Source organism: Diceros bicornis, chromosome 1 (assembly GCF_020826845.1).
Source record: "Diceros bicornis minor isolate mBicDic1 chromosome 1, mDicBic1.mat.cur, whole genome shotgun sequence".
In the NCBI taxonomy this organism is placed as follows: Eukaryota; Metazoa; Chordata; class Mammalia; order Perissodactyla; family Rhinocerotidae; genus Diceros; species Diceros bicornis.
This window is the reverse complement of record NC_080740.1, coordinates 1,514,352-1,539,069: the sequence shown is the minus strand read 5'-3', so window position 1 is coordinate 1,539,069 and position 24,718 is coordinate 1,514,352. Positions and strand designations below refer to the sequence as shown.

The 24,718-nt window shown below is 41.5% G+C and overlaps 1 protein-coding gene across 1 annotated transcript in view; it reads right to left on the bottom strand.

Moving 5' to 3' along the window:
• BDP1 (B double prime 1, subunit of RNA polymerase III transcription initiation factor IIIB) overlaps positions 1 to 18,647 on the bottom strand; it is an 87,761-nt gene extending 69,114 nt beyond the window's left edge. The window contains exons 1-8 of the mRNA XM_058558216.1: positions 18,284 to 18,647; positions 15,187 to 15,466; positions 13,627 to 13,736; positions 11,925 to 11,984; positions 10,510 to 10,638; positions 9,254 to 9,387; positions 8,182 to 8,276; positions 1,550 to 1,604 (exon numbers count right to left, since the gene is read on the bottom strand). Coding sequence (XP_058414199.1) covers positions 1,550 to 1,604; positions 8,182 to 8,276; positions 9,254 to 9,387; positions 10,510 to 10,638; positions 11,925 to 11,984; positions 13,627 to 13,736; positions 15,187 to 15,466; positions 18,284 to 18,489 — 1,069 coding nt within the window. The 5' untranslated portion in view covers positions 18,490 to 18,647. The remainder of the gene's footprint in view (positions 1 to 1,549; positions 1,605 to 8,181; positions 8,277 to 9,253; positions 9,388 to 10,509; positions 10,639 to 11,924; positions 11,985 to 13,626; positions 13,737 to 15,186; positions 15,467 to 18,283) is intronic.
• Between the last annotated feature and the right edge of the window lie 6,071 nt (positions 18,648 to 24,718).

Genomic DNA, 24,718 nt, shown 5'->3' with positions numbered 1-24,718 from the left:
TCTGTCCCGACCTTCCACAACAATAATTCTGAAAAACACAGCACTAAAATAATCCATAACGGTGCTCAGAGGAATTCAAAATATAAGTTTTAAAAAGCACCATTTGGATTTTAATTTTTTTCCCACTACAAAGCACCAAAATCAGTGAATTTTAACGGTATCTATTATAATGGTTTTAACAATAGCTCCACACCCTATCAAGACCGTTTACAGATTTACAAATTCTTTTCTGATTATAACTCATTAAACATAATGAAAAGTTTCAGGACCACTTCTCTAAAATGGAAAGGGTTGAGGACCACAATATTCCAGATCTCCCAGGCGCCATTCCTGGAAGTGGTTTCCCTGAGGACCCAACACAATCTCAGGTGTGGTGTCTGCTCATAAAATAAACATACTTGCTACACAACCTAAGTCCTCTCTTTAGACTTTTTTTCTAAGGTTAGCACTAGGGCAAAAGGCATAGAATACATTTATTAATCAAGAAATGTTGCTAATTATCTTCCAAACAATGTAGGAACTACTTTATTTTTTTTTTCTTTTGTGAGGAAGATCAGCCCGGAGCTAACATCTGATGCCAATCTTCTTTTTTTTTTTTAACTGAGGAAGACTGGCCCTGAGCTAAAATCCATAGCCATCTTCCTCTACTTTATATGCGACACCGCCACAGCATGACTTGACAAGCGGTGCGTAGGTGCACACCCAGGATCCGAACCTGGGAACCCCAGGCCACCGCAGTGGAGCACACGCACTTAACCGCTGGACCACCGGGCTGGACCTGTAGAAGCTACTTTAAACAGTACTACATTTAATTCTGTTTTTCTTTACAGATCCCTTGATGTCTTTCTCTGAACTTAAAAAGTTAAAATGTTAATTTTAATGAGGCTATTAGAAGCTGAAAGGTTCCTTCATTCCTTCAAATAAAGTCTAAATCTAAACGTCATCTCTTCAGACAGAACTTCCCTGACCGCTCAATCTAAACATCCATCCCCTAACTCCCGCTTTTTCCTTCTTCTTAGAAATTAATCACTCTCTGAAATCATCATGCTTACCAACTATATCCCTTCCCCCACCCAATTAGACTTAAGGATCTAAATGCAGGATTCTCATCTAGCCTGTTCCCCACTATATCCTCAACGCCTACACCAGTGACTAGCAGGCAGCAGGTGGGCGGTACTATTGACTGAATGACTGACTGACGGCTGGAAGGCCTCATCTACAACATAATATCTTCCAGAAACAATTGACTCCTTCTTGAATGCAGCTCCCTCAGAATAAAGCGCATTCAGAAATGGTATCTTCAGCCCATCTGTAACCTCTTGGATCAGAACTCTGCTTACTTGCTTCTTGATGTTTTAGCTAATCCCTTGCTTACAGATCTGTATCAGCTGCCACACCTGCACCGCTAAAGGGAAACATGTCCAGTCTTATTCTTCCTATGACAATATAGTACAAAACAAATCTAAAACACAATGGAACCAAAGACAAAAGATTGGTCATATTTTAGGATCTCCAAATGATACACTGTAAAAGAAGTCTTAATACTTACGGAATGCTTTGTCTATTCTCCATCCATTTGTTTTCTCTTCACGTTTAAATTTATTCTGTTAACAAAACAAAAAACCCTATAGTAATTTTCTTCCATTAAACAAGTGAAGATTTTGTTTAAGAAAAAAGCAACAATAAGCATTAAACTCAAAGTCTTATAACAACATCTGATTCTCTAATAGGTTAAATGTCTTTGCCTATAGGCAAGTTACTTAAACCTCTGGCTTTTTAAAAATAGAGATGAAAGATTTATACTAAGCTTCCTGATGCTCCTTAGGATCAACAGTAAGAATCAGCAATGGAAGCTGGATTTACAGAGGACAGAAAAACATAAAGTCAACTAGCATGGAAACAGATCAAACTGATCATCGATTAAGCCAAGCCATATTAACTCTTTAAAAACGAATACGGGGCCAGCCCCGTGGCTTAGCGGTTAAGTGCGCGTGCTCCGCTGCTGGCGGCCCGGGTTCGGATCCCGGGCACGCACTGACGCACCGCTTCTCCGGCCATGCTGAGGTCGCGTCCCACGTACAGCAACTAGAAGGACGTGCAGCTATGACATACAACTATCTACTGGGGCTTTGGGGGTAAAAAAATAAATAAATAAAATTATTAAAAAAAAAAACGAATACAGTCACATCAAGTCAAACCTCTTACATTAGTATTCTAACATGTTTTTCATGGCTTGGAGGGGAGACTGAAAAGAAACAACTAAGCAAAACTGTTAAGCAGACCAAGCTTATCTTTGGAAACTTCTTTGTATTTGGGGACATTTCCTCATGCTTTTCTGGGCACCTATGATCCGATTAACTACATTAAGATGGAGACAGTTAACGGTTTAAGGCTCAATGCACCCTAAGGCCACCAGGAAGTCCCAGGGCATAAGTCTGTGTCTGAGCACGTCTAACCACGCACACACATCCAGGGGGAGAACAATCCGCCAGTCTCTCCCTTCTACAGATCAGTGGTCTAAAACTTTATTAAAAAAAGAAAAATAAAACTTTTTATTGAAAAAAATAGAGAAAATCACAGAAGACAAAGGACCTGCTTCATGGCCCCCGTCTTCCCTCTGAAAGAACCAAACTACTGACCCAACTGTCAAAGCAATTACTCTCTTGCACTTCCTGTTCATCACTCAAAACTTCATCCTCAGACTCGATAGTTTAGCCTTCAAATTTTTTAAAAACTTAATATGACTTTAACATCTTTTAATCTAGAGTTACCCCTCTTTTCCATTCTTTATTTTTCCTTATAAAACTTATTACCAAGTAACAGAAAAGTTTTCAATGATGATCATCCTTTTCTCTTAAAAGATCATATTACTCTTTAAACATCTTCTCAAAAGTTACCTCCATAATAAGTGACAGGCTATAATCACTAAATTAAACATCCTGAGAGAAATGCCAATAGGCTTTGGGCATTATTCTGTTCTAAAACATTGCTACATCCTGTTTTACCTAATTGGGAATATAATTCAGAACATTAAAAACTTTTTTGAAGGCTAGCCCTTGTGGCGTAGCGGTTAAGCGCATGCGCTCCACTGCTGGCAGCCCAAGTTCAGATCCCGGGCGCACACCGATGCACCACTTGTCAGGCCATGCTGTGGTGGCGACCCATATAACATGGAGAAAGATAGGCACAGATATTATCCCAGGGCCAGTCATCCTCAGCAAAAAAATAAAAAAAGAGGAGGATTGGCATGGATGTTAGCTCAGGGCTGATCTTCCTCACAAAAAAAAAAAAACTTTTTTGAAGAATGTATTGATATTAGTTATTGATTTCATAGGCAAGAACCACTGCAGGGCAAATTCCATGATCATAAAATAAATTCCATAATTTCCACCTCTGGCCCCAACAAAGTAACTGGTTATGAGCTTGTTACACACGTTCAACGCCATCATAAATAACTTTAACACTGAACAAAACAAATGCATCAACTATTTTCAAGCACTGGACAATAGGCAAAGGAAGACTACAATCCCACAATCCCAGAGAGAAGGGAAGCACACAAGATGTACCAACCTTCACTCTGGCTCTTTGCCTGAGCTAAATTTCCTAACCAACAAAAGGGAGATAGAGGCCACCCAGAGCACAAAAAGTCCCACTGAGATGAGGAGGGAGAGAATCTTTAGGGACAGGGCTCTAGAGAGAAGAGAGCTATTCAAAGGGAAGCCTCACGAGCCTGGGGGAAGTACCCCCTAAGCCCTTGGTCTACATCTGGGTTGCATATGCCCAGAGCACGAGGCCTAGTGGAGAACAGCTACTACAGGGATGAGAGCAGAAGAAAGACACCAGAAGTCACATAACACAGCAGACGACAGAGTTCTAGCCTACACGAATGGAAAGACTTGTTAACACCCAGACGTGCAGCTCAAACACCAAAAAGGGCACTACTTAGAGATAAGGACCACATCTCAGGCAGCCTTTCTCAATCGGGGTTCTAGCATGAGAATTAAGCCCTAATGCCCTAAGGCATCCCCTATGTGTAATGAATTACCTTCTATGCACCTAGAATGGTACTAATAGGACCATCCTTGGAGAACTTAGAAAACAGTAAACTCAAATTACTTCCTGTGGTTCAGATGAGAAACCTAGAGTAAGGACCAGCCCAGATCTGCCTTAACAAAGCCTAAAACCAAGACTTGACAGAAATGAAGAGAGATGGCAGTGTATTAACTGCCTTCTAGAACAAAACTCACACTCTTTAAAGAAAAAAAACCATAATCCAGACACCATACACACATCATCCACTATGGCAGCATGCAATAATACTAATAATAAACCCACAAGACATGAGAAAAGATAGAAAAATGTGATGCACAATCAAGGAAATAAAAAGAAAGTCAACAGTTACAGACCCCAACAAGACCCAGATGTTGAAATTAGCAGACAAGAAAGTTAAAGCATCTGTTATAAATATGTTCAAGGATTAAAGGAAAATACGGAATGAACCCATAAAAAATCTCAGCAGAGGAACAGAAACTAAGAAAAATAACTAAGTGGAAATTACAGAAATGAAAAATATATCAGAAATGAAACATTCACTGAAGAGACTTAACAGCAGATTGAGGCTAGCAGATGACAGGATTAGTGAACTTGTAAGCATGGTAATAGAGACTAACCAAACAAAAATAGAAAAAAAAGATTGGAAAAAAAATGAACAGAGCTTTAGTAACCTGTAGTAGAAGGTCATACAGAGTAACACATGTAAGTGGAGTCCCCGAAGGAGAAATCAAAGCAGAAAACATATTAAAAAGAAGCTACCCCTAGGCAAATCATAATCATACTGCTGAACACCAAAGTTAGAGAATAAAGTCTTGAAAACAGCCACAGAAAAACAACTCAACACATACAGGAGAAGAATGATATGAATAATGGCTGACTTGCATCAGAAACACTGGAGGCCGGTGGACAATGGAATGATATTTTTAAGAAACTGAAAGGAAAAACTGTCAAACCAGAATTGTATATCCAGCAAAAATATCCATCCAAAATGAGACTGAAATAAAGACTTTCAGATAAATGAAAGCTGAGAGAATTTTTCAACAACAGATCTGCCGTTCAGACCAACAAGGAATGAAAAGCATCAAAAACTGTAACCACGTGCCTGAACAGTAAAGACTAGTTTTCTTTTTCCACTCAATTTCCTCTAAAGACCAAAGACTCTAAGCTAAAATAAGTTCACTGTAAGGGGGGTGTACAAGGCAGCAGTAAAATACACAGCAGCACTAAGGACGGAGGGTGAACAGAATCACACTTGTAGGAGGTTATTATCTGCAAAGTACGAATTATAAAGAGTAAAAAGGCACGATAAAGAAAATAAAACGTAATACTAAAAAGTATCTAATTAACCGAAAAGAAGGCAGGAAAAGATGAATAAAAAAGATGGGATAAATGGAAAATAGTGAGATAGTAGACTTAAACCCAGCCATATCAATTATTACATTAAATGTAAATGGGGCCGGCCCCATGGCTTAGCGGTTAACTGCACGCACTCCGACGCTGGCAGCCCGGGTTCGGATCCCGGGCACGCACCCATGCACCGCTTCTCCGGCCATGCTGAGGCCGCGTCCCACATACAGCAACTAGAAGGATGTGCAGCTATGACATACAACTATCTACTGGGGCTTTGGGGGAAAAAATAAATAAATAAATAAAATTATAAATGTAAATGAACTGTTACTACATAAAATGTAAAACAAACATTTTGTTTTATTTTTATCAAAGGTGAACATAAGAATATGATGAACAGTTCCTCATCTCTTGCAGAAATGCAATATATAATAAAATTAAATTAAAAGGCAGAGTGTCAGAATGGATAAAAAAGCATAATCCAAATGCAAACCAAAACCACAGTGAGATATCACTTCACTCCTGTCACAATGGCTATTACCAAAAAGACAGGAAGTAACAACGTTGGAGAGGATGTGGAGAAAAGGGAGCCCTCATATGGTGCTGGTGGGAAGGTAAACTGGCACAGCCACTATGGAAAAGTTGGGAGGTTCCTCAAAAAATTAAAAATAGAACTACCATATGATCCAGCAATTCCACTTCTGGGTATTTGTCCAAAGGAAATGAATACACTAATTCAAAAAGATATCTGTACCCCCTATTCATTGCAGCATTATTTACAATAGTCAAGACATAGAAACAACCTAAGTGTCCAGTGACTAATGAATGGATAAAGAAAATTTGGTGTGTATACACACACACACAGGAATACTATTCAGTCATAAAAAACAATGAAATCTTGCCACTTGAGAAAACATGGATGGACCTTGAGGACATTATGCTAAGGAAATAAGACAGCGAAAGAGAAATACCATATGACCTCTCTTATATGTAGAATCTAAAAACAATAAACAAAAAAACAAGCTCATAGATTGGTGGTTGCCAGACACAGGAGGCTGGGAATGGGAGAAATGGGTGAAGGGGGTCAAAAGGTAAGCAAATTAAAAAAACAAAAGAAATCTTAACCCTCAATGTGATGGTATTAGGAGGTGGGGCCTTTGGTGGCAATTAGGTGACGAGCACCGAGTCCTCAGAAATGGGATTGGTGCTCTTATAAAAGGGACCCCAGTGAGCTCTTAACCTCTTTCTGCCATGGTAAGATACAATGAGAACTCCGCAACCCAGAAGAGGGCCCTCCCCAGAACCTGACTATGCTGGCACCCTGTGCTTGGACTTCCAGCCTTGAGAGCTGTGAGAAATAAATTTCTGTTGTTTATAAAACAAAAAAAAGAAAGAAAATTACAAACCAATATCCCTCATGAAGAAAGATACAAAAAACCCTCAAGAAAACATAATAAAATTCAGCAATATATAAAAAGAATTATACAGTATGACTAAATGGGATTTAACCCAGGAATACAAGGTTGGTTCAAAAATCAAGGTAATTCACTAGTCCATTTTCACTTTTCTACGATTTGTCCAAAGACCTGCTGGAACCACACTAAACTTTTAGGGGAAGAATCTAAATGATTTTTTTTTTTTTTTTGCTGAGGAAGATTTGCCCTGAGCTAACATCCGTCGCCAATCTTCCTCTTTTTCTTTTTTCTTTATGTGAGCCACCGCCACAGCATGGCCACTAACAGATGAGTCGTGTAGGTCCATGTCCAGGAACTCCCAGGCTGCCAAAGCAGAGCTCGCTGAACTTAACCACTAGGCCACCTGGGTTGGCCCTAAATGATTTTTGAGAGAAATGGGTCTAGTTACAAATTTATCATTAATTACTCAGATCTGGGTGCTCTCCAAGACAATCAATTTCTAGCCTTCACAGAACTTGAACATTTTGTTCTCCTTATATCAAGTATCAACATTAGAAAAAGGAACATAAAGAATATAAACAATTCCTCATCCTCTGCAGAAACATAATAACCATTACACTGTACAATGGTCCCCAGGCAATTGATCCATGCCTGGTCTAGTGGGAAAAAAAAAACCTATCTTTCCTAATGGTCCCTCTAATTCATGACGGAAAAAGCCCATGGTGGACAAGAGCTCACTGAGAGCTGGAAATGCATTACAGCAACACAGCGTGCACTCAAACACACTCCAACGCAGGAAGCTCGTAAGGATGCTTCTCAGCAGAGGGAACTATAAAACAGAGAAAGCTCATCCTTTCAGGCATATTAAAGCACTAACTGACATCACTGCTGTTGTTAATAGTGACACTGGTTGTCCTCACAGTTAAGGTGGAGTAGAAAAGCAATGTTTAGATCGGACAATGAGAACTATGTAACTTAGCATGCTTCTCTTTATGCCTTCCTAGGAAATTCAGAAATATATGTTGTGTCCAAAAAGCTACCCTTAACCCAAATATTCCGCTACATTTATCTTTCTTTTCATTATTTAACTCTTCTTTTATCTTAGTTTCAGTGGCTTTATTGACACTCCCTCAAATCCATCTTAGGAGTGGGCAAGATATAAATAAGAAAATATAATACTCAAGTTAAGGAGACTGTACTCATACTAGAATTGAGAAATATTACTTTTTGAGCTATAAAGAGGGACAGATGTACCAAAACACACTAGTGAAAAAGGATGGACTGAAATTTAAATCAAAGGTTAAAAACACAGTATTAGTAATTTTTGGTCTCTTTCCAATCAACAAATGTAACGCATTTACTTTACCTTAATTTCTATCCTTGCTCTGTGAGGAAAAAGCTGTCCAATCATAGAAAAGTCAGTTCCTACCATGCTGATGGCTAAAAAAAACATATCTGTTTCTGTAAAAATAAAAGATTTAGAAAGACTGAAGATTAATCTTAATATTCAGAGGAAAAAAAATTTACATAAGCAAATAGTTTGAGTTAAAAATAAATTTGACAGTACTTAATAGTTTTTTTATTAAAATCCAGTAAATCTTTAGTCATAGATGTACGTCTGTCTACATATACATACACATATTTCAATTTTAGTGCCAAGAACCTCTTAAATCTAAAAACACCTTCTTTAAACTTGTATGTAGAAACACGGTATTAGAAAATTTGCATGCTGATACCAAAGCAGCTGGAATAAAAACAAAAAACAGAAACAAAAAACCACATTCTGCCTATCTGGTCTCAAAGTGCCCTGAAAAAAACTGTTAGTCATAGCCAGTACAATGCTACTGTTATGTAAGCAACTAAGATGTGCTAAGTAGTATGTGAAAGAAAGTAACTGGAAAAATACACCAGAAACTGTTAATGGAAGTAACTTCAAGAGAATAGGATTGGGGAAGTCAGAGAAGGGAAATACAGAATCTTTCTTTTCACTCTATATTATTCTGTTGTGTTTGAATTTTTCCCCAAAACAAACTGCATTATTTTTATAATAAAAAGTAAGTAATATGCAACAGCATGCAATAGGTATTATATACTTTTTTAACAGCATAAATTTTACCTTTTAGAAACTATCACATAATACCATCTGAAGCAGAACATTATTATGAGCATTAGAAATATTGTTAATTTTTCACAGAGAAATATTCCAGCCAAAATGACCATAATGCTAATTCCTAAAAAGATTTCTAAAATAAAGTCAGAGATATCATTCCATGGCAGGGGGCAGGAGGAGGTGCCCACAAATTCAAGCAGAGAGGAAACAACATTGTAGTTTGCACTTTATTTACTTAGGGTAGACATGGTTTAATTCAGGAACAGAGAAAACAATTCACTTCATTTCAAATAAATAACCTACACAATTTAAAATGAAAATTACTTACCTTTATTTGACCAAGGTTTAGAGTAATAGCTTTTCCTAAAGCTGGAATATGTAGTTGTAGAACCACGCTCAAATATGGGATCATTTTCCTCAACAACACAGGGGCCTTTTGTCCTTAAAACTTCTACAGTTAAACTGAAAGAAACACGTTTTTAAATAAATTCACATTAAAAACAAGTAAGGAAACAAATAGTAAATGAGATTTGAGTAGTTACATTTGAAATATACCGTGGCAGAAGTCATATCAAAAGTATAATAATGTACATTTGAGGTATGCATATTTTCCAAAAATAAGCTAGTTTTCACTTAAAATGTGATTGCCAGGGAGTAAAAAATGCCAACTTTTTTTTCAAAATCCTTAACAGCAATATAAAATTCACAAAATATCTTTGGGCCATCTAAAAAATTATTTGTTTTATGGTCTTCTGCATGTCTCCTATATTTAGTATACATATTATCTTATAGTGCTAGACACAATAGGGGATACTGAAAAACATAAGCATTTTATATTAAAGTTTTACATTCCTGCAAAGCAATGAAATACGCTCTTAACTATCTAATGACCAGTAAAATTATCACAAAATAATGGAAAACAACATGTAAAAGCAATTATTATTGACAGTATTACATTTATGGTTAATTATCATAAAATTTATATGCTATAAAATGATTTTTTACTAATTAAACTGCCAGAAGACTTTCCATCCCTCTTTTTTATTTACTTACTATTTTATCATCTTTCTTAAAAAATACACTTTGGAAAGACAACAAATTCCACAATGCCAAATGTGAGAAATTTAATGTTATAACTGAGAAATTAAACCAGAAAGTGAATTAATGTTTCATTGCATTTTCATTAGTTACCACCACACAAGAACATGGTATTGGTTAATAATATGCAAACTTGAATACTGACTTCAAGACAGAGTCAATCTTTAAAATCTATCCTCGGTGAAGGACCGCACATGATTAGTTCAATAGCTCATCCCAATTACCAGTAAAGTTAGTAACAACGATGGTAGGTTAACGGATGATAGGTCAACAGTACCATCTTCTCAGACAATGCACAGTATTATAAACATTGCTAAAAAATTAAAAATGAACCTAACCCACCTTTCTATTTACAACATCCATTATGCAAACATAAACATCAGAATCTAAGTGACAACGACAGATATGGAAACTCAATCTCTCTCATTAGACAAAGCATGTTTGTTCTCACAAAACCATAATCTCTCTCTCTTTTTTTAAACTTACCTTTCTTCATCCAAAATAATAGAACCATCTTCTGCCACCTTTACTCGAGGAACCAGTAATGGCCCTTCGTCCACCTCTTCCTCTACTTGGTCATCATCTCCAGCATCAGGAGTACTCTTACCTTCTTGCCTGCCAAATAGAAAGATATGTTAACTCACATATGACAAGTGTTCCCTTGATACTATGAACTTCCAAAATAAAATACTGCAAATTCAACTTTCTATTTCCAACTTGCTCTATAACCTAATTGAAAATACTATGTGCTGTGCTGTTCACGACATGGTTATAAGATTTTCTCAAATTTTATCTGGTAGTATTTAATAAGAAGGCTTTATTCTCTTCGAAAATAAAAAGAAAGAAATGCTCCTCTTTTCTGTCTGAATAGAGTATCACAGTAAACCATCCAGTTATTATGGAATTAACAAAAATAACCCTTACAGCTATATAGCATTAGTTTCCAGATACCTTTATTAACTCTTCAGAATAACCCTTGGGGGTTAGGACTTTCACACTCATGTGAGGCTTGGAGAAGATAACTTCTGCTCTAAACTACACAACAGTAAGGGTAGACAAAGAAGCCAAACAGTTTTCCAAATAATGACTCCAAATCCCATATACTTTCCATTCAATTACATTATCTCCTTAAGGTTTTGGAACTCCTAAAGTTCTGCTTTAAAACAACAGAGATTCTAAGCAAAACAGTGATCATTACTTAATAATCCTTTATGTAACAACCAGAAAAATCCCAATGTTTCTGCTAATTTTCCACAATCCCCCATCTTGAATTACAAGGCTATATTCCTAAGAGGTCTCTTGGAGGAATTTCTTGGGAGTAAGCTAACATAAGACAGCACAACATGGAAGGCAACAGGGAGTTTGTACAAAAAACAGACTCCCTAGTGGCATCAAAACTATACCTATCGCAGGACAGCTTACACAGAATGCTAAGAGGAAGGAGAAAGAAAAAAGGAAGATATATACATGTTTGCTGGGACAGACACAGACTAGAACTACAACGATACATTAAGAAATTGGTAACATTTGTTGCCTCCAGGGAGAGGAACTAGAGGGCAGAAAAACAGACCTGGAAGACTCTTCTCAAGATACTTTTGCTCTTTTTGAATTTTGTACCATGGGACTATATCATTATTCTAACATAAAACAAAACCCTTTTTAATTCTAAAAGTTTTAATTTAAAATCATAACATTGGCCATTTGTATATGTAATACACAAATAGTGTGGTCTTTCATATTGATTTAAATCAGGCAGTAACTTTTATTCTTGTTAGTGATTCTATTTAAAAATTCCTATCACATGTAATTTGACTATAATAGGAAGCATCATTTGATTTCATTTTAAAAAAAATGTACCCATAACAGAATATATTCAAAAAAGAATAAGACGAGATGCTTACTCTCTTGTCTGGACTGGTGTCAATGATTTTTCATTTTTCTTTTCTTGCTCCAGTGAAGAACTATTAAACACAAATAACAGAGTACTTTTTAATAAATAATTAATTTAAATTTTATGATCTACTATAACACTGCTATTAATGACGGTGTGGTCCAACAGTCCATTTTTCAGTCAAAAACTTGTGTCATCAAGTATAAATAATTTGTTAGGCCCTAAGCAGGGAATGCTCTCCCCGTCTCATTCCTCAGGGAAGGAAGGCTCCCAGTCCTGCAGCAGGAAGCAACTCAGGGGCTCATCTCCAACTCCTAGATGTCAAACTCAAAACCTAGGTTTCTGGCCCATCCTTCAACTAGGCCAAAGACCTAGTGAACCTGAAAAACGCTACAGAGGAAATGTGCACTATTCCTACATCCACCTGCTAAACCACCAAGGACACAACAAGGAGGAGATTTATCATCAACTCCCTGCCCCCTGAGGCTCACTTTGATTAAAGAAGCTTTGTTCTGGGGCCGGGCCCGTGGCTTAGCGGTTAAGTGCACGTGCTCCGCTGCTGGCAGCCAGGGTTCGGATCCCGGGCGCGAACCAATGCACCGCTTCTCCGGCCATGCTGAGGCCTCGTCCCACATACAGCAACTAGAAGGATGTGCAGCTATGACATACAACTATCTACTGGGGCTTTGGGGGGAAAAAAAAAGGAGGAGGATTGGCAGTAGATGTTAGCTCAGAGCCGGTCTTCCTCAGCAAAAAGAGGAGGATTAGCACGGATGTTAGCTCAGGGCTGATCTTCCTCACACACACAAAAAATAAATAAAGAAGCTGTGTCCTCAGGCCTGGCCCCATGGCAAGTGGTTAAAATTCTGTGCACTCTGCTCTGGTGGCCCAGGTTCGTGGGTTCGGGTCCCAGGCGTGGGCCTGCTCCACTCGCCAGCCATGCTGTGGCAGAGTCCCACATGCAAAAAAATAGAGGAGGATTGGCACAGATGTTAGCTCAGGGCTAATCTTCCTCAGGCAAAAAAAGGAGGAGGATTGGCAATGGATGTTAGTTCAGGGCGAATCTTCCTCAGCAAAAAAAAAAAAAAAAAAAAAGCAGCAGCAGCAGCTTTGCTCTTGGAGGGTTTGTTAATAAATGCACTGTATTTAACGAGGAGGCATGGCATAAAAATGAGATCACCCCTTTCATTTTTATTTATTTATTTACCCCCAAAGCCCCAGTAGATAGTTGTATGTCACAGTTGCACATCCTTCTAGTTGCTGTATGTGGGACGCGGCCTCAGCATGGCCGGAGAAGCGGTGCCTCAGTGCACGCCCGGGATCCAAACCCGGGCCGCCAGCAGCGGAGCGCGTGCACTTAACCGCTAAGCCACGGGGCTGACCCAAGATCACCCCTTTAAATCAAGTTATAGTTAAAAGAAACAGAAATTGCAGTCTTGATTAGAGAAAAGCTGTTTAGTTGGTGTTACCACATCTTGGTAACATAACAAAGGAAACCTGTTTTTAATCTCAGAGGTAAAGGGCATCATTCACCATCCCAAGAAAGCAGTTACTTGAAATACCACTCTCTTGTATCATAAAATTCTATCTAAAAGGACATCATATATGCTATAAATTTTGTAAACATGCTTTTGGAAAACAAGAAACTGTACTCTAAAAGTGATACTTAAATCACTACATACTCAAAGAAAAACAAAATAAAGTTTACTTACGTCATTGGATTGTTATCTGGCAGGTAATATATGAAGTCTCTCATAGTCATTTTTGAACGATCTGGTGGCCTCTGATTTTCATTTATGGCACACTTGGTTTTCCATTGCTTCTAGATACACAAACACAGACACAGATCCACTTTTATTTTATAAATATAGAATTTCAGATGTACTACATTCGAATATAGCCCACTGATGCATTCAAGTGCCTGAATGTTATTCCTACCACAATTATGCCTAATTTTAGGAAAAATTTTATAAACTGAATATTAAAAGGTTGCAGCACATTAAGGAATTTTAAAAACTAACGTGACTGGGACTGGATAAAAGCTCAATGTATAAAATTATGCTTTATAAAAAAAATAAAAATAAAAAATAAAATCATGCTTACTGATGCCTTCTAACTACAATAGTTTACTGAGAATTTATAAATACACAGCTTTTATTTACCTTGTGGTGAATCAGAATTCTGTGTATTTTATAAAACTCTTGAAGCAAATGTTTAATTTTTAATTTCCCAAAAGAAATCTAATTAAGCAGACACTATAAAACATAGACCATTTTTAGAGGCTTAGATTTTAGATATGGATTCAAATTCCATATCCTCCACTGATGTTTGACACAAAGCAAATAACCTCTCTGAGCTTGTTTCTTCCTGTGTAAAATAGTGATATCTACTTCACATAATTGAGAGAATTAAATAAGATAATGAATATAAAGCACCAAGCTAAATGATTTCCTCAAGTAAAAAAAAAAGGAGCATTCTATAATTAATAAAAGCTGACATTTGTCAGGCCTTACTATTTGCCAGACAGTAGTCTAAATGTGTTTTACGTGTATTAACTCATCCAGTCTTCACAACCCTCCAACGAGGTAGATAGTATCATCGGTCCTATTTTACAGATGAAAAAGTAGACATAGAAAGATTAATTAAATTTCTCAAGGTTACATTGTAAGGGACTAATCTAAGATTCAAACCTTAAGTATCTAATTCCAGAGCTTGCATGCTTCACTACTCTTACCTTGTCCTCTCAGAAAACTAATCCATCTTCAAGAGTACAAAGAACACAGACTCTCCTATATGCATACAGGCAAATTCTTCCCATTTATAATTTTCCATATTGTCAACTTAAAAAACATTACCAAATCATTTTGCTCAACAGTCCTTGTCTTAATTCAAATGATATAACTCACGTCACTTGGACATCTTCACAAAAAATGTGATTGAAGGTTTATTTTATAAATATGCTTGTGTGTGTGTGCGCACGCGCGTGTGTGTGTATAAAACTTCTATTTGTGGCCTTCACCAAAAACAATGAAAGATATAAACTAATAAAATATATAAAAATTAATATCGTGGAAAAAATTGCTTAAGTCCACAGAGCTTCTTAATCATTCTGTTAACAAAAGGGGATATTCTATTAACATGACGGAGGTTATTTAGTTTTGTTCCCTTTCAAAATGCTACAGATGCTTATTTTTCCTCCCAATGATGCTTGACTAACATAAAAACAGAAATCTACCAGGCAACAACCAAAAATTCTGATTTTTCTCCCTTACCTTCTCTTTTCGCAATTCTTCTTTTAACATTTCTCTCAGTTTCTGGGCTTTATATATTCGATATCTGTCTGAGCATGGCTGTTTCTCTTTCGTTGGAACAGAGTTTGGCTGTGGAACTGCTTGATTAACTGGTATCTCCAATGGATGAGGTTCTGAAGGAACGCTGACACTAGGCTTAACCAGAGTAGGAGTACTTGATATTCGCTTTCTTCTCTGTGAAACAGTAGGGGAACATTTACTGGGTTCTTCAACATCATTCTCACCATCAGGCTTTTCATCACTGTTAAAATTAAAAAAGAGAAAAAAAAAGGCACCACAGGTCTTCTTTTAAATATTCTAGTTTTAAAAATTAGTCTGGTAAAAATCTAAAATAGTCAAGTCTTATTAAAAAATCAATGACTTGAGAAATATGTTAATTATGACAGAGGTTGCAATAAAAATTTTGTTCAGTATATCTTTTTAACAGATATGTAAACTCTAATGAAGATTGTTGATCTTTTTTCAAACTTCAAGTCCCTAAGCACATGAGAACACATAATGTTATGCTCATGCCAGGTCCTTCAAAAAAAAAAACAACCAAAATCTAAGACACAAAACAAAGCTCAATTAGCCTAATTTGAATCACTAGATAACTGAGAGTTGGATTTTTTTAAATTAAGTTTGTAATCCACACTGACATTACCCTAAACTGATCTAAATTATTGGCATTTTACTTTAAATTATCAACCTGAGATCAGTCAAATCAAACATACAAAACTTCAAACCTCTGAAATATTTGTATTGCAGATTTGAAGATATACATTTAGCTACATTAAACAAACAAAATTGTTTGAGGGAGAAATCATTTATCTTTTGTCAGGTATCACTCTACTTATACAGCTATCAAACTCTTCACTCAAAAAAGTTCTCAGTCATTCCAAAATTACATATTAGGTACAGTTCAGATTGGACATAAATATTTCAGGAATGGCCTGAAAGCAAATTAAGTCAAGAAGAGAGAGTGTATGAGTTAAGAATTAAAAACAGTCTCTTTGGGGGCCGGTTCGGTGGCGTAGCGGTTAAATTCGTGTGCTCTTCTTTGGAGGCCCAGGGTTCACAGGTTCTGATCCCGGGTGCGCACCAATGCACCGCTTATCAAGCCATGCCGTGGCAGCGTCCCATATAAAGTAGAGGAAGATGGGGCCGGCCCCATGGCTTGGCGGTTAAGCGTGCGCGCTCCGCTGCTGGCGGCTTGGGTTCAGATCCCGAGCACACACCGCTTCTCCCGCCATGCTGAGGCCGCGTCCCACGTACAGCAACTAGAAGGATGTGCAGCTATGACATACAACTATCTACTGGGGCTTTGGGGGGAAAATAAATACATGAATAAAATCTTTAAAGTAGAGGAAGATGGGCACGGATGTCAGCCCAGGGCCAATCTTCCTCACCAAAAAAAAAAAAATCTCTTTTTTCATATGTTATGATTAGTTTTGTGTAAAAGTGGAAAATGCCTAAACCTACAGAATAACCTTTCCAAAGTCTCCAATTTAAATTCTTATCTCAGCCCTTATGTGATACATACACCATTTGCATTTCACCCAGCTATGCTGAATGCATAAGAACAGAACACACACCTTGTAGATTTTTACAACTAGCAAAGACCCACAAAAAAGAGAGAACATATGATAAAAAACAAACTTTACTCCCTAAATGTCAACCCTAAGAAAAAAATTAAACATCCTTGAGCTTAAATGTCTCAAGACTACAAACTCTGAATAATTTATTAAATTATCAATCATGCACTCATACGTAGTAAACAGGATCCCTGTGAACTTTATTAACGGTGACTGGTATTTCTATCTGCATCTCCATTTTTGGGAGAAATGTTGAAACAAACTCATGCAAGAAACTTGCACATCACTAAGCATCACTACACTAGCAAAATAACACCCTACACCCCGCACTTGTTCAGACCAACAGAGGAAGTTGAGCCAAAAAGAAAGAAATAAAAATTTCACCTTCCTGTCAGAGCATAAACAGAACTGATAACATCTCACTCTTATTTAATAGGGTTGGTTTTTATTGGTTTCCTCACATACATAGTACAGAAACCGAGGCAGGCCATTATTGCCCAACACGTCTCTACTTTGCTCCATCATCTTTATTTTAAACAAATAGCAGGGGCCAGACCAGTGGCGCAAGCGGTTAAGTGCGGCTCTCCACTGCGGGGCCCAAGGTTCGCCGGTTCGGATCCCGGGTGCACACCAACGCACCGCTTGTCAAGCCATGCTGTGCCAGCGTCCCATATAAAGTAGAGGAAGATGGGCACAGATGTTAGCCCAGGGCCAGTCTTCCTCAGCAAAAAGAGGAGGATTGGCAGATATTAGCACAGGGCTGATCTCCTCACACACACACACACAAAAACAAATAACTCTTTGTAGGCAACTACTCTGCCATGTCCTGTGCAACACATTTTACATGAGTTTTCTCTAATCTCCACAATAACTCTCCAAAGCAGGTAACATTATCCCCATTTCACAGATGAGCAAATTCTACCCGGGGAAAGTCTACTAAACTGTTAAGTAAAGGACTCCTAAACCCAAATGTGGAACACGACACATGCTTTTCCGTGAAAACATGGTCACCGTAGTTAAAGGGGCACACCTCAAACGAAGGCAAGTCACCAGACCTCCTTCTCGTTGACTTAATCAGCAGATCCAAAGCAACACTGGTCTTGTTTTAAAAATCAATGCTCTTAAAATTAAAAAACTCCTTACCCCCGCAAAGTACTCCCGAAGAACTACGGTAACCTAAACTCTCTGATGAACAGCACCACGTGCAGCTACTCCTCACTTCAAGACTACTACACCTGGGTTCCTCCCACCACCACCTGAAGACCTGCTGCCCTCCAGGAAAACCTACAGACCGGAACAAACTCCCCCTTGGCCACACCCTGTGGCCAGAAGGACACACCGCAGTCGGGAGTGGGTTCGCCGGGCCTCCGCTGGAGGCTCAGAGCGAGCGCGCGTGTGCTCCTCGGGCACAGCTCATCAGCGCAGCTTCGCGGCGAGAGGCACGGAGAGGCGGGGCAGAGGAGACGCTCCCCCTGCAGGCTTACCTGCTCCTGGGAGCCTTTTCTTGGGGCTGCGGCGCCCCGAGCCCCGCCGGGGGCACATCTGCGGGCTCCGCCGGCTTCGCGGCCGCGTCCGGCTCCGGCGGCCGGGGAGGCTCCTGTCCGCGCTGGGCAGCGGGGGCGGCGGGGCCCCTGGCGCCAGCCCCGGGCCTGACGTTCGGCTTCACGCTGAGCCGTGCCCTTCGGAACATGGCGGAGCCCGCGGGCCGGGGCGGCCCCGCGGCCGCTCTCAGCCCCGAGCCCCAGCCGCTGCCCCGAGAGCGGGTTACGAACGGCGCCCGTCCCACACAGCCACGCCACCAGCCCGGCGGGCAGCGACGGCAGCTCCACGCCCCCGCCGCCTCTTCTTCATGACCCTGCTACGCTAAGAGCCCGGCTCCCGACACTTGCTCCCCCGCCCTCAGAGGGCGCGGGACTGACGCGTCACCAGCCAGCGCCGCTGAGTGACGTCAGACGCACAGCGCCCGGCGCCATGGTAACTGTCAAACTTCGGAGCCCGGGATACCCGGGAAGCGGGAAGGGAGGCGCGGGCCGGCGGGCTCTCCCTCCAGGCGTCCTTGGGAGTGGTTGCGAAGACCGGACGCGGGGAGTCACCCCTCGGCCCAAACCCTTACGGGACTACGAAAATGCTGCCGACTTTGTTCACGAGCACCTCCCCAGGCCTTAAAAATTCTGAATGGAGTAGGACATGGATTAGAAACGCAGGTGTGAAGAAGCCGGTGATAGTTACCTCCTAGGAGGGGAACTGGGTTTCTGGAAACCATGTCGGGGAGGAAGGCCATTCACTGTATATCCTTGTGTACCTTTTAGTGTGAGTGTATTACCTGCTCAAGAATTATTATACTTAAAGCTTGTAAATTAACGGGAGCGCTCTTAATCTGCTTCAGGAAGTAGCAGTACAGCAATAAGGCGTTCTGGGTTGGGGAGGAAAAAATACAACAAACAAATGAACAAGATAATTTAAGAATGTATGCCATGAAAGAAATTTAAAGGGTAATATGACAGAGATTAATGGGAGGCTGGCTTACTTTAGGTGGGGTGGTTAGGGAAGGCCTCTATGATGAGAGGAGAAATGGGCAGAGATGACGTTGGCTCTACAGAGTATGGCATTGAACCTGCAATACAAATCCCCTGACTCATGGCAATACAAATGCCTGACTCCTTCTTGGAAGGAGAAGAGGATTCTACAAGAACATCCTGCTACATTAATAACAAAAAGTCAAAGGAATAAAATCCTGAACTGATTGAAGAGATTGCTATGTCATCCAGAAGGAGAAAGAGAGGCAAGTGCTTTTGAGAGTAGGAAGGCAAGGCTCACAGCACAGAAGAGAGAAGAGATACCTCTAAGACTTGGGAAGAAAATAGAGGTGTGTGGGTTCTGTAGGCTCCCTCCAGTACTCTGGGGATGGAGGACCTCAGAGACACCTAAACAAGCCTAGAACTCAACACAGAAGCCCCTGCTGAAGATGTCTCAGGAATCTTGGAGCCACTGCCAGGACCATATAGCATTGGACAGCATAATCTGGTATAAACTGAAGACACAAGGCCTTTCCCCAAATGTTCTGTTCCACCTCAGAGTCTAGGGAATTCCCACAATTCTGTAGGTAAAGAAGTCAATAATGACTAAGATTTAATTTCCCATTAATAAAGAGATGGGAACAAAGTCAGACTTAATTTTGTTATTAAATATAAAGTCATAAGATATTTATTACACACCCGAATTTGTGGAATAAATTCTTAATGGCATCACAGTAATTTTAAAAGTCTCCGGTTTTCTCTGGCAGACACACCCAACATTTCTTGTGTACATGGTGTACATCATGTGTATCCCTACACCTCAAAAACTGTATTTTCAGCTGCAAAGAAAAAGCTCAATTAGATGGTAAATGAAGACCACATACAGAAACAACTCTCACTTACCTTCCAATCCCAAATTCCTTCCCTCCCTTCCTCTGTAGATGATCTCCTTATCTCTGTAAAGAGCCTGGCCAGAAAATCAATCTTTTCCCGCTGTTCAAGTTACTCCAGAAGAGGTTGTCGAAGTAGAAACAGACACCTGGCCTGTAAGCAGTATTGAGCAGGTGGGCCAGGGCGGGGGGAGAGTGATAAGCATGCAAGGCTCTCTGAGGTTGGAAGAATAATGACAATGACAGCTAACATATTGAGTGCTACGTATGCTGGCACTTAGTACTTCACATATATTAATTCAATTAATTTAGGAGGTATAATCAATGAAGGAGGTACAATTACTTCCCAATTTTTCTGGTAAGGAAGCTTTAATGCAAGGAAATAACATACCCAAGTTCACACAGCTACTCATTGGTAGAGCTGGGCTTTCAACCCAGACATTCGATCTTGAGAGCCCTGCGTCTTCACCACTTTCTCCTACCTTCTCTAAAATAGGCGATGTTTATAAGGTAAAATAAAAATTGTCAAAGCTTGGTCATATATACTTGAGGGTCCATTATAGTATTTTCTATACTTTTGTACCTGTTTGAAATCTTCCAAAATAAAAGCCTTAAAAAAATAGGGTAATTTTAGGGTGTCCAGACTAACGCCACAGATTTCTCAGTCTTTAATAATTAACGGAATAGATGAAGAAAATAAGTATCAACCAAATGAACCGTCAAGCATCTTTACACGTCTGTTTCCGGCGGCGGCAGCTGCTCCGCAGAGTTTACGTGGGTTCCCAGGTGTGGAAATCAATGCAAGAAGCCGCAACTAAACTGGGCCGGGCCGGCCTGCAGGGGGAGCTCTCACCCCATCACACCGTCCATGACGCCAGCCAGGAAGAGACCCAGGCTCGCATCTTCCCCAGGAAGTACAGCCACTTTACTGCTGAAGGAAGATTTCTCTCTCCGCCTGGCAACAGCCCAGACAATGAGAAGCCATTGTCGCCCTGGACTGATACTTTCCCCGGATGGGCTTTCCTTTAAAACAGCCCCCCTCTCCCTTGTTTTCTATAAAACCAGCTCCGCTCCTTTATGCTCTGGATTTGAGTATGGTTCGCCCTTGCACACACATCCTGGGTTGTAATTCTTTGAGATACTCCTGAATAAACTCGTTTTGAGCCTCTTCAAGTTAAGGTAGGCTTTTGTGGGTGTTCTGACCACGTGCCGCCTGCATCCCCCACCATCCTCTCCCCATCTCACAACCCAAGCAGGAGCCATCCCCTAGAGCTCCTCACGTCCTGTCACCGCGACGAGGCCCTGGGGTAAGACGGGAGCAGCCCCGGTGGACGTGAATCTCCCCTCTACCGGACCTCCCTGTTAGGCCAGTCGCTCTGGTCTCATCTCCCCTTCCCTGAAACGACAACCACAAAGCCCACCCAGCAGGGTGGAGCGAGAACAAGGAAGGAAAGTGTGCCAAGGCCTTCGCGGAGTTAACCCTCCCCCTGTTCTGACCCTTCCTCCCCTTCCCGCCTCTGCAAGGGGCTGAAGGAAGCACGCTAACGTTCTTCCTCGGAAAGTCAGATATTGGAGCGTTCGCTGTGTGCCCCCAGAAGCGGGGGCAGTGACGCCCCGGTGCCTGGTGCGCGGCGGGGGAGGTCCACACCCGCTCACACGGGTCTCACACACCGACCCCCTTTCCAGCAGAGGGGCCCCGGGCGCCGACCGCTCTGGGAACTGCGGGCCCGGCCCTGCCCGTCTGCGCGGCGGCCGGTCCGCGCAGTCTCACCCCTCCACGCCGGCGGTGGTCTCCCGGCCCGGGGGCAGGTCCATCGCCGGAGCAGGGGTGGGCCGGGGGGGACCGGGCGGGGCTGGGCCGGTGGGCGTGGCGGTCGCCGGAGGGCGGGCGGGGCCGGCGGGACCGGGCGGGGCCGGGCCGTCGTGGGGCGGGGCGGGGCCGGCGGGCGGGGCCGGGCCGGGCCGTCGTGGGGCGGGGCGGGGCCGGCGGAGGCCGCGCAGGCCCAGCCCCGCGGGCCCGCAGGTGCAGGCGGCTGCAGAGCGTGCAGGGCGGCTGGTGCGTTCGCGAGCCGCTCTACCAGGCTGGGTCCGGTAGTCGGCATGGCCCCTGGATGCGCGCGGTGGGGGAAAGCGGCGGGCCGGCTGGTGGATCCTCTTGGGTCCGGTGTGGCGGGGACGCCGCCTGCCGTCTCAGAGGGAGAGGGCCGGTGGGCTACAGTCCGGCCGCCGTCAGGGGCGAGGTGAGATGTGGGGACGGAGCCCGGTGGTGGGGGTTGGGGGTGGCGGGGCCTAGTCTGGACGTGGTCGGAGCTGGTGCCTAGAGTCGTAATGCTCACTGGGGACGGGGCTCCGACGCAGTATCCCACCTAGTTCTGTCGTTGGCCCTCGCAGGTATTGTTTCACGAGCGTCTGCGTTTGCTCTCTCAGCAGTGGAAGTGTGGTCTCTGTGTATCCACCTCTCTTTCCACCCACACCCCTCAAAAGCCAGAAGCTGTTTTGGAATACTGGCCTGTAGAGTCAGACGATTTAAGGGATCCGGTATTTATAGCCAGTGAACACCTTGATCGGTATGGTAATACTTTTAAGACCCTAAGTGTTTACCTTTAAGCTTCCTTCTTGTCATCACATCTGCACCATTCAGGGCTGTACTCTGCTGGCTTATCTATCAAAAAGTAAACTTCAGATGCATTTAAATAAGAGCCTTATAATGGAATATAAATAATTTTGGAGATGGGAAAAGAGCATGACTGTTTCTCTTTGTAGCAGGAAATCAATGGGAACTTGCCCGCCAGAAAAACTTGAAGAAACCCCGGGAAATTAACAAGGGAAAACGAAAAGAGGATAGCTTAAGCACCTCTGGAGAAAGCAGAGATGAGTGACAGTTCTCAAGGCACTGCAGTGTTCATTTGGAGAATGGAAAGCATTCTTTAAATCCTTGGTAAACTAGGCCTAACCCACAGAAAGGGGTAACACTTGAATATCCGTGCCAGGCATGCTAAAACTGTATGGGGGAGTCATTATCCCAACCCATGGATGATGAATTGAAACCCTCAAGCTGTAATTTGTCTTGCAGAGAATCTCATGCAACTCCACCAGAACCATAAGAACTTCATTGAGCAAAATAATTGAACATCTTCCATATGCAAGGCACTGTTAAGTGCTAGGGATACATTTTCAAAGCAGATGTCCTACCCAAACTGGTATGCATGACAGGTGACTCAGTTATAGTGATAACTGTTCTGAAGGAAACACAAAAAAGTAGAGCAGCCATATTGATTTCCCAAGATCCACTGGGTCGGAGGGAATGCAGGTGCACAGCCTTGGTGTATGACTGTATGTGACAAATAATACAAAGCTGCTACAGAAATACTTTGACACTGCAGCTTTAGTAAAAACAAAACAAAACCAAAAAAGCATTCATGTTTCTAAAAAAATTAGCCAAAGTTTAATTTTATTCTAAAATCAAATTTTGTCCATGTGGAACTTGGAGATCAGGTGAATAATTGACTACATGCTTCAGTGTGGCTTCTCCATGGTCCTGAAGCCTGGCTGCACATTAGAATCACCTGGGAAACCTTCATGTCTGCTCAGCCTGTGCCCTCCACCCAGTCCTGATTTAGTTGGTCTGGGTTTGGGCATTAAAAGGTGCTCTAGGTAAACTTTATTATACCTAAGTTAACTCTGACATTATAAAAGCTCCCCAGGTGATTCTGATGTGCAGCCAGAGTTACGAATCATTGTTTAATGAGGCTGAAGCCCTTCACGCTTCACATTTTCTTTCTATGACATTTATTATTAAACTGATAAGCTTTGCCTTAAATTTCTGTTTACTCACATTGGAGTAAAAGTGAAAAGATCGGTGACTCTGAAATACTATTTTTATTGGAGAACCCTGTCTAGCTCAGTAATAGCCACTGTTTAATGAATACACACTCCTTATAAAGCTCTCTGCTAGGTGCTCTATATGTATTATGTCTGTTCATCACAGCACTGAAAAATGGTATTAGCCCCAATGCATGGACTAGGAAACTGAGGCTCTGGCTTCAGTAGCATTACTAGGGTCACGCAGCAAGCACAGCAGAGCTTGGTTTCGAACAGAAAAGTAACTAGCACTATTCCGTTTCACCATACCTCATTTCTTTGTAGCTGTCTTGTTTTTCCTTCCTTCTCATTCCTTGTTTTTGCTATTGGCTTTGCAGAAATGTCTTACTGTCATGGACAGAGCTACTCGTCCTGAATTAAAGTCTAATACTAGGGGCCGGCCCCGTGGCTTAGCAGTTAAGTGCGCACGCTCCACTACTGGCAGCCTGGGTTCAGATCCCAGGCGCGCACCAATGCACCGCTTCTCCGGCCATGCTGAGGCGGCGTCCCACATACAGCAACTAGAAGGATGTGCAGCTATGACATACAACTACCTACTGGGGCTTCGGGGAAGAAAAGGAGGAGAATTGGCATGGATGTTAGCTCAGGGCTGATCTTCCTCACACACACAAAATTCTAATACTAAATCTAT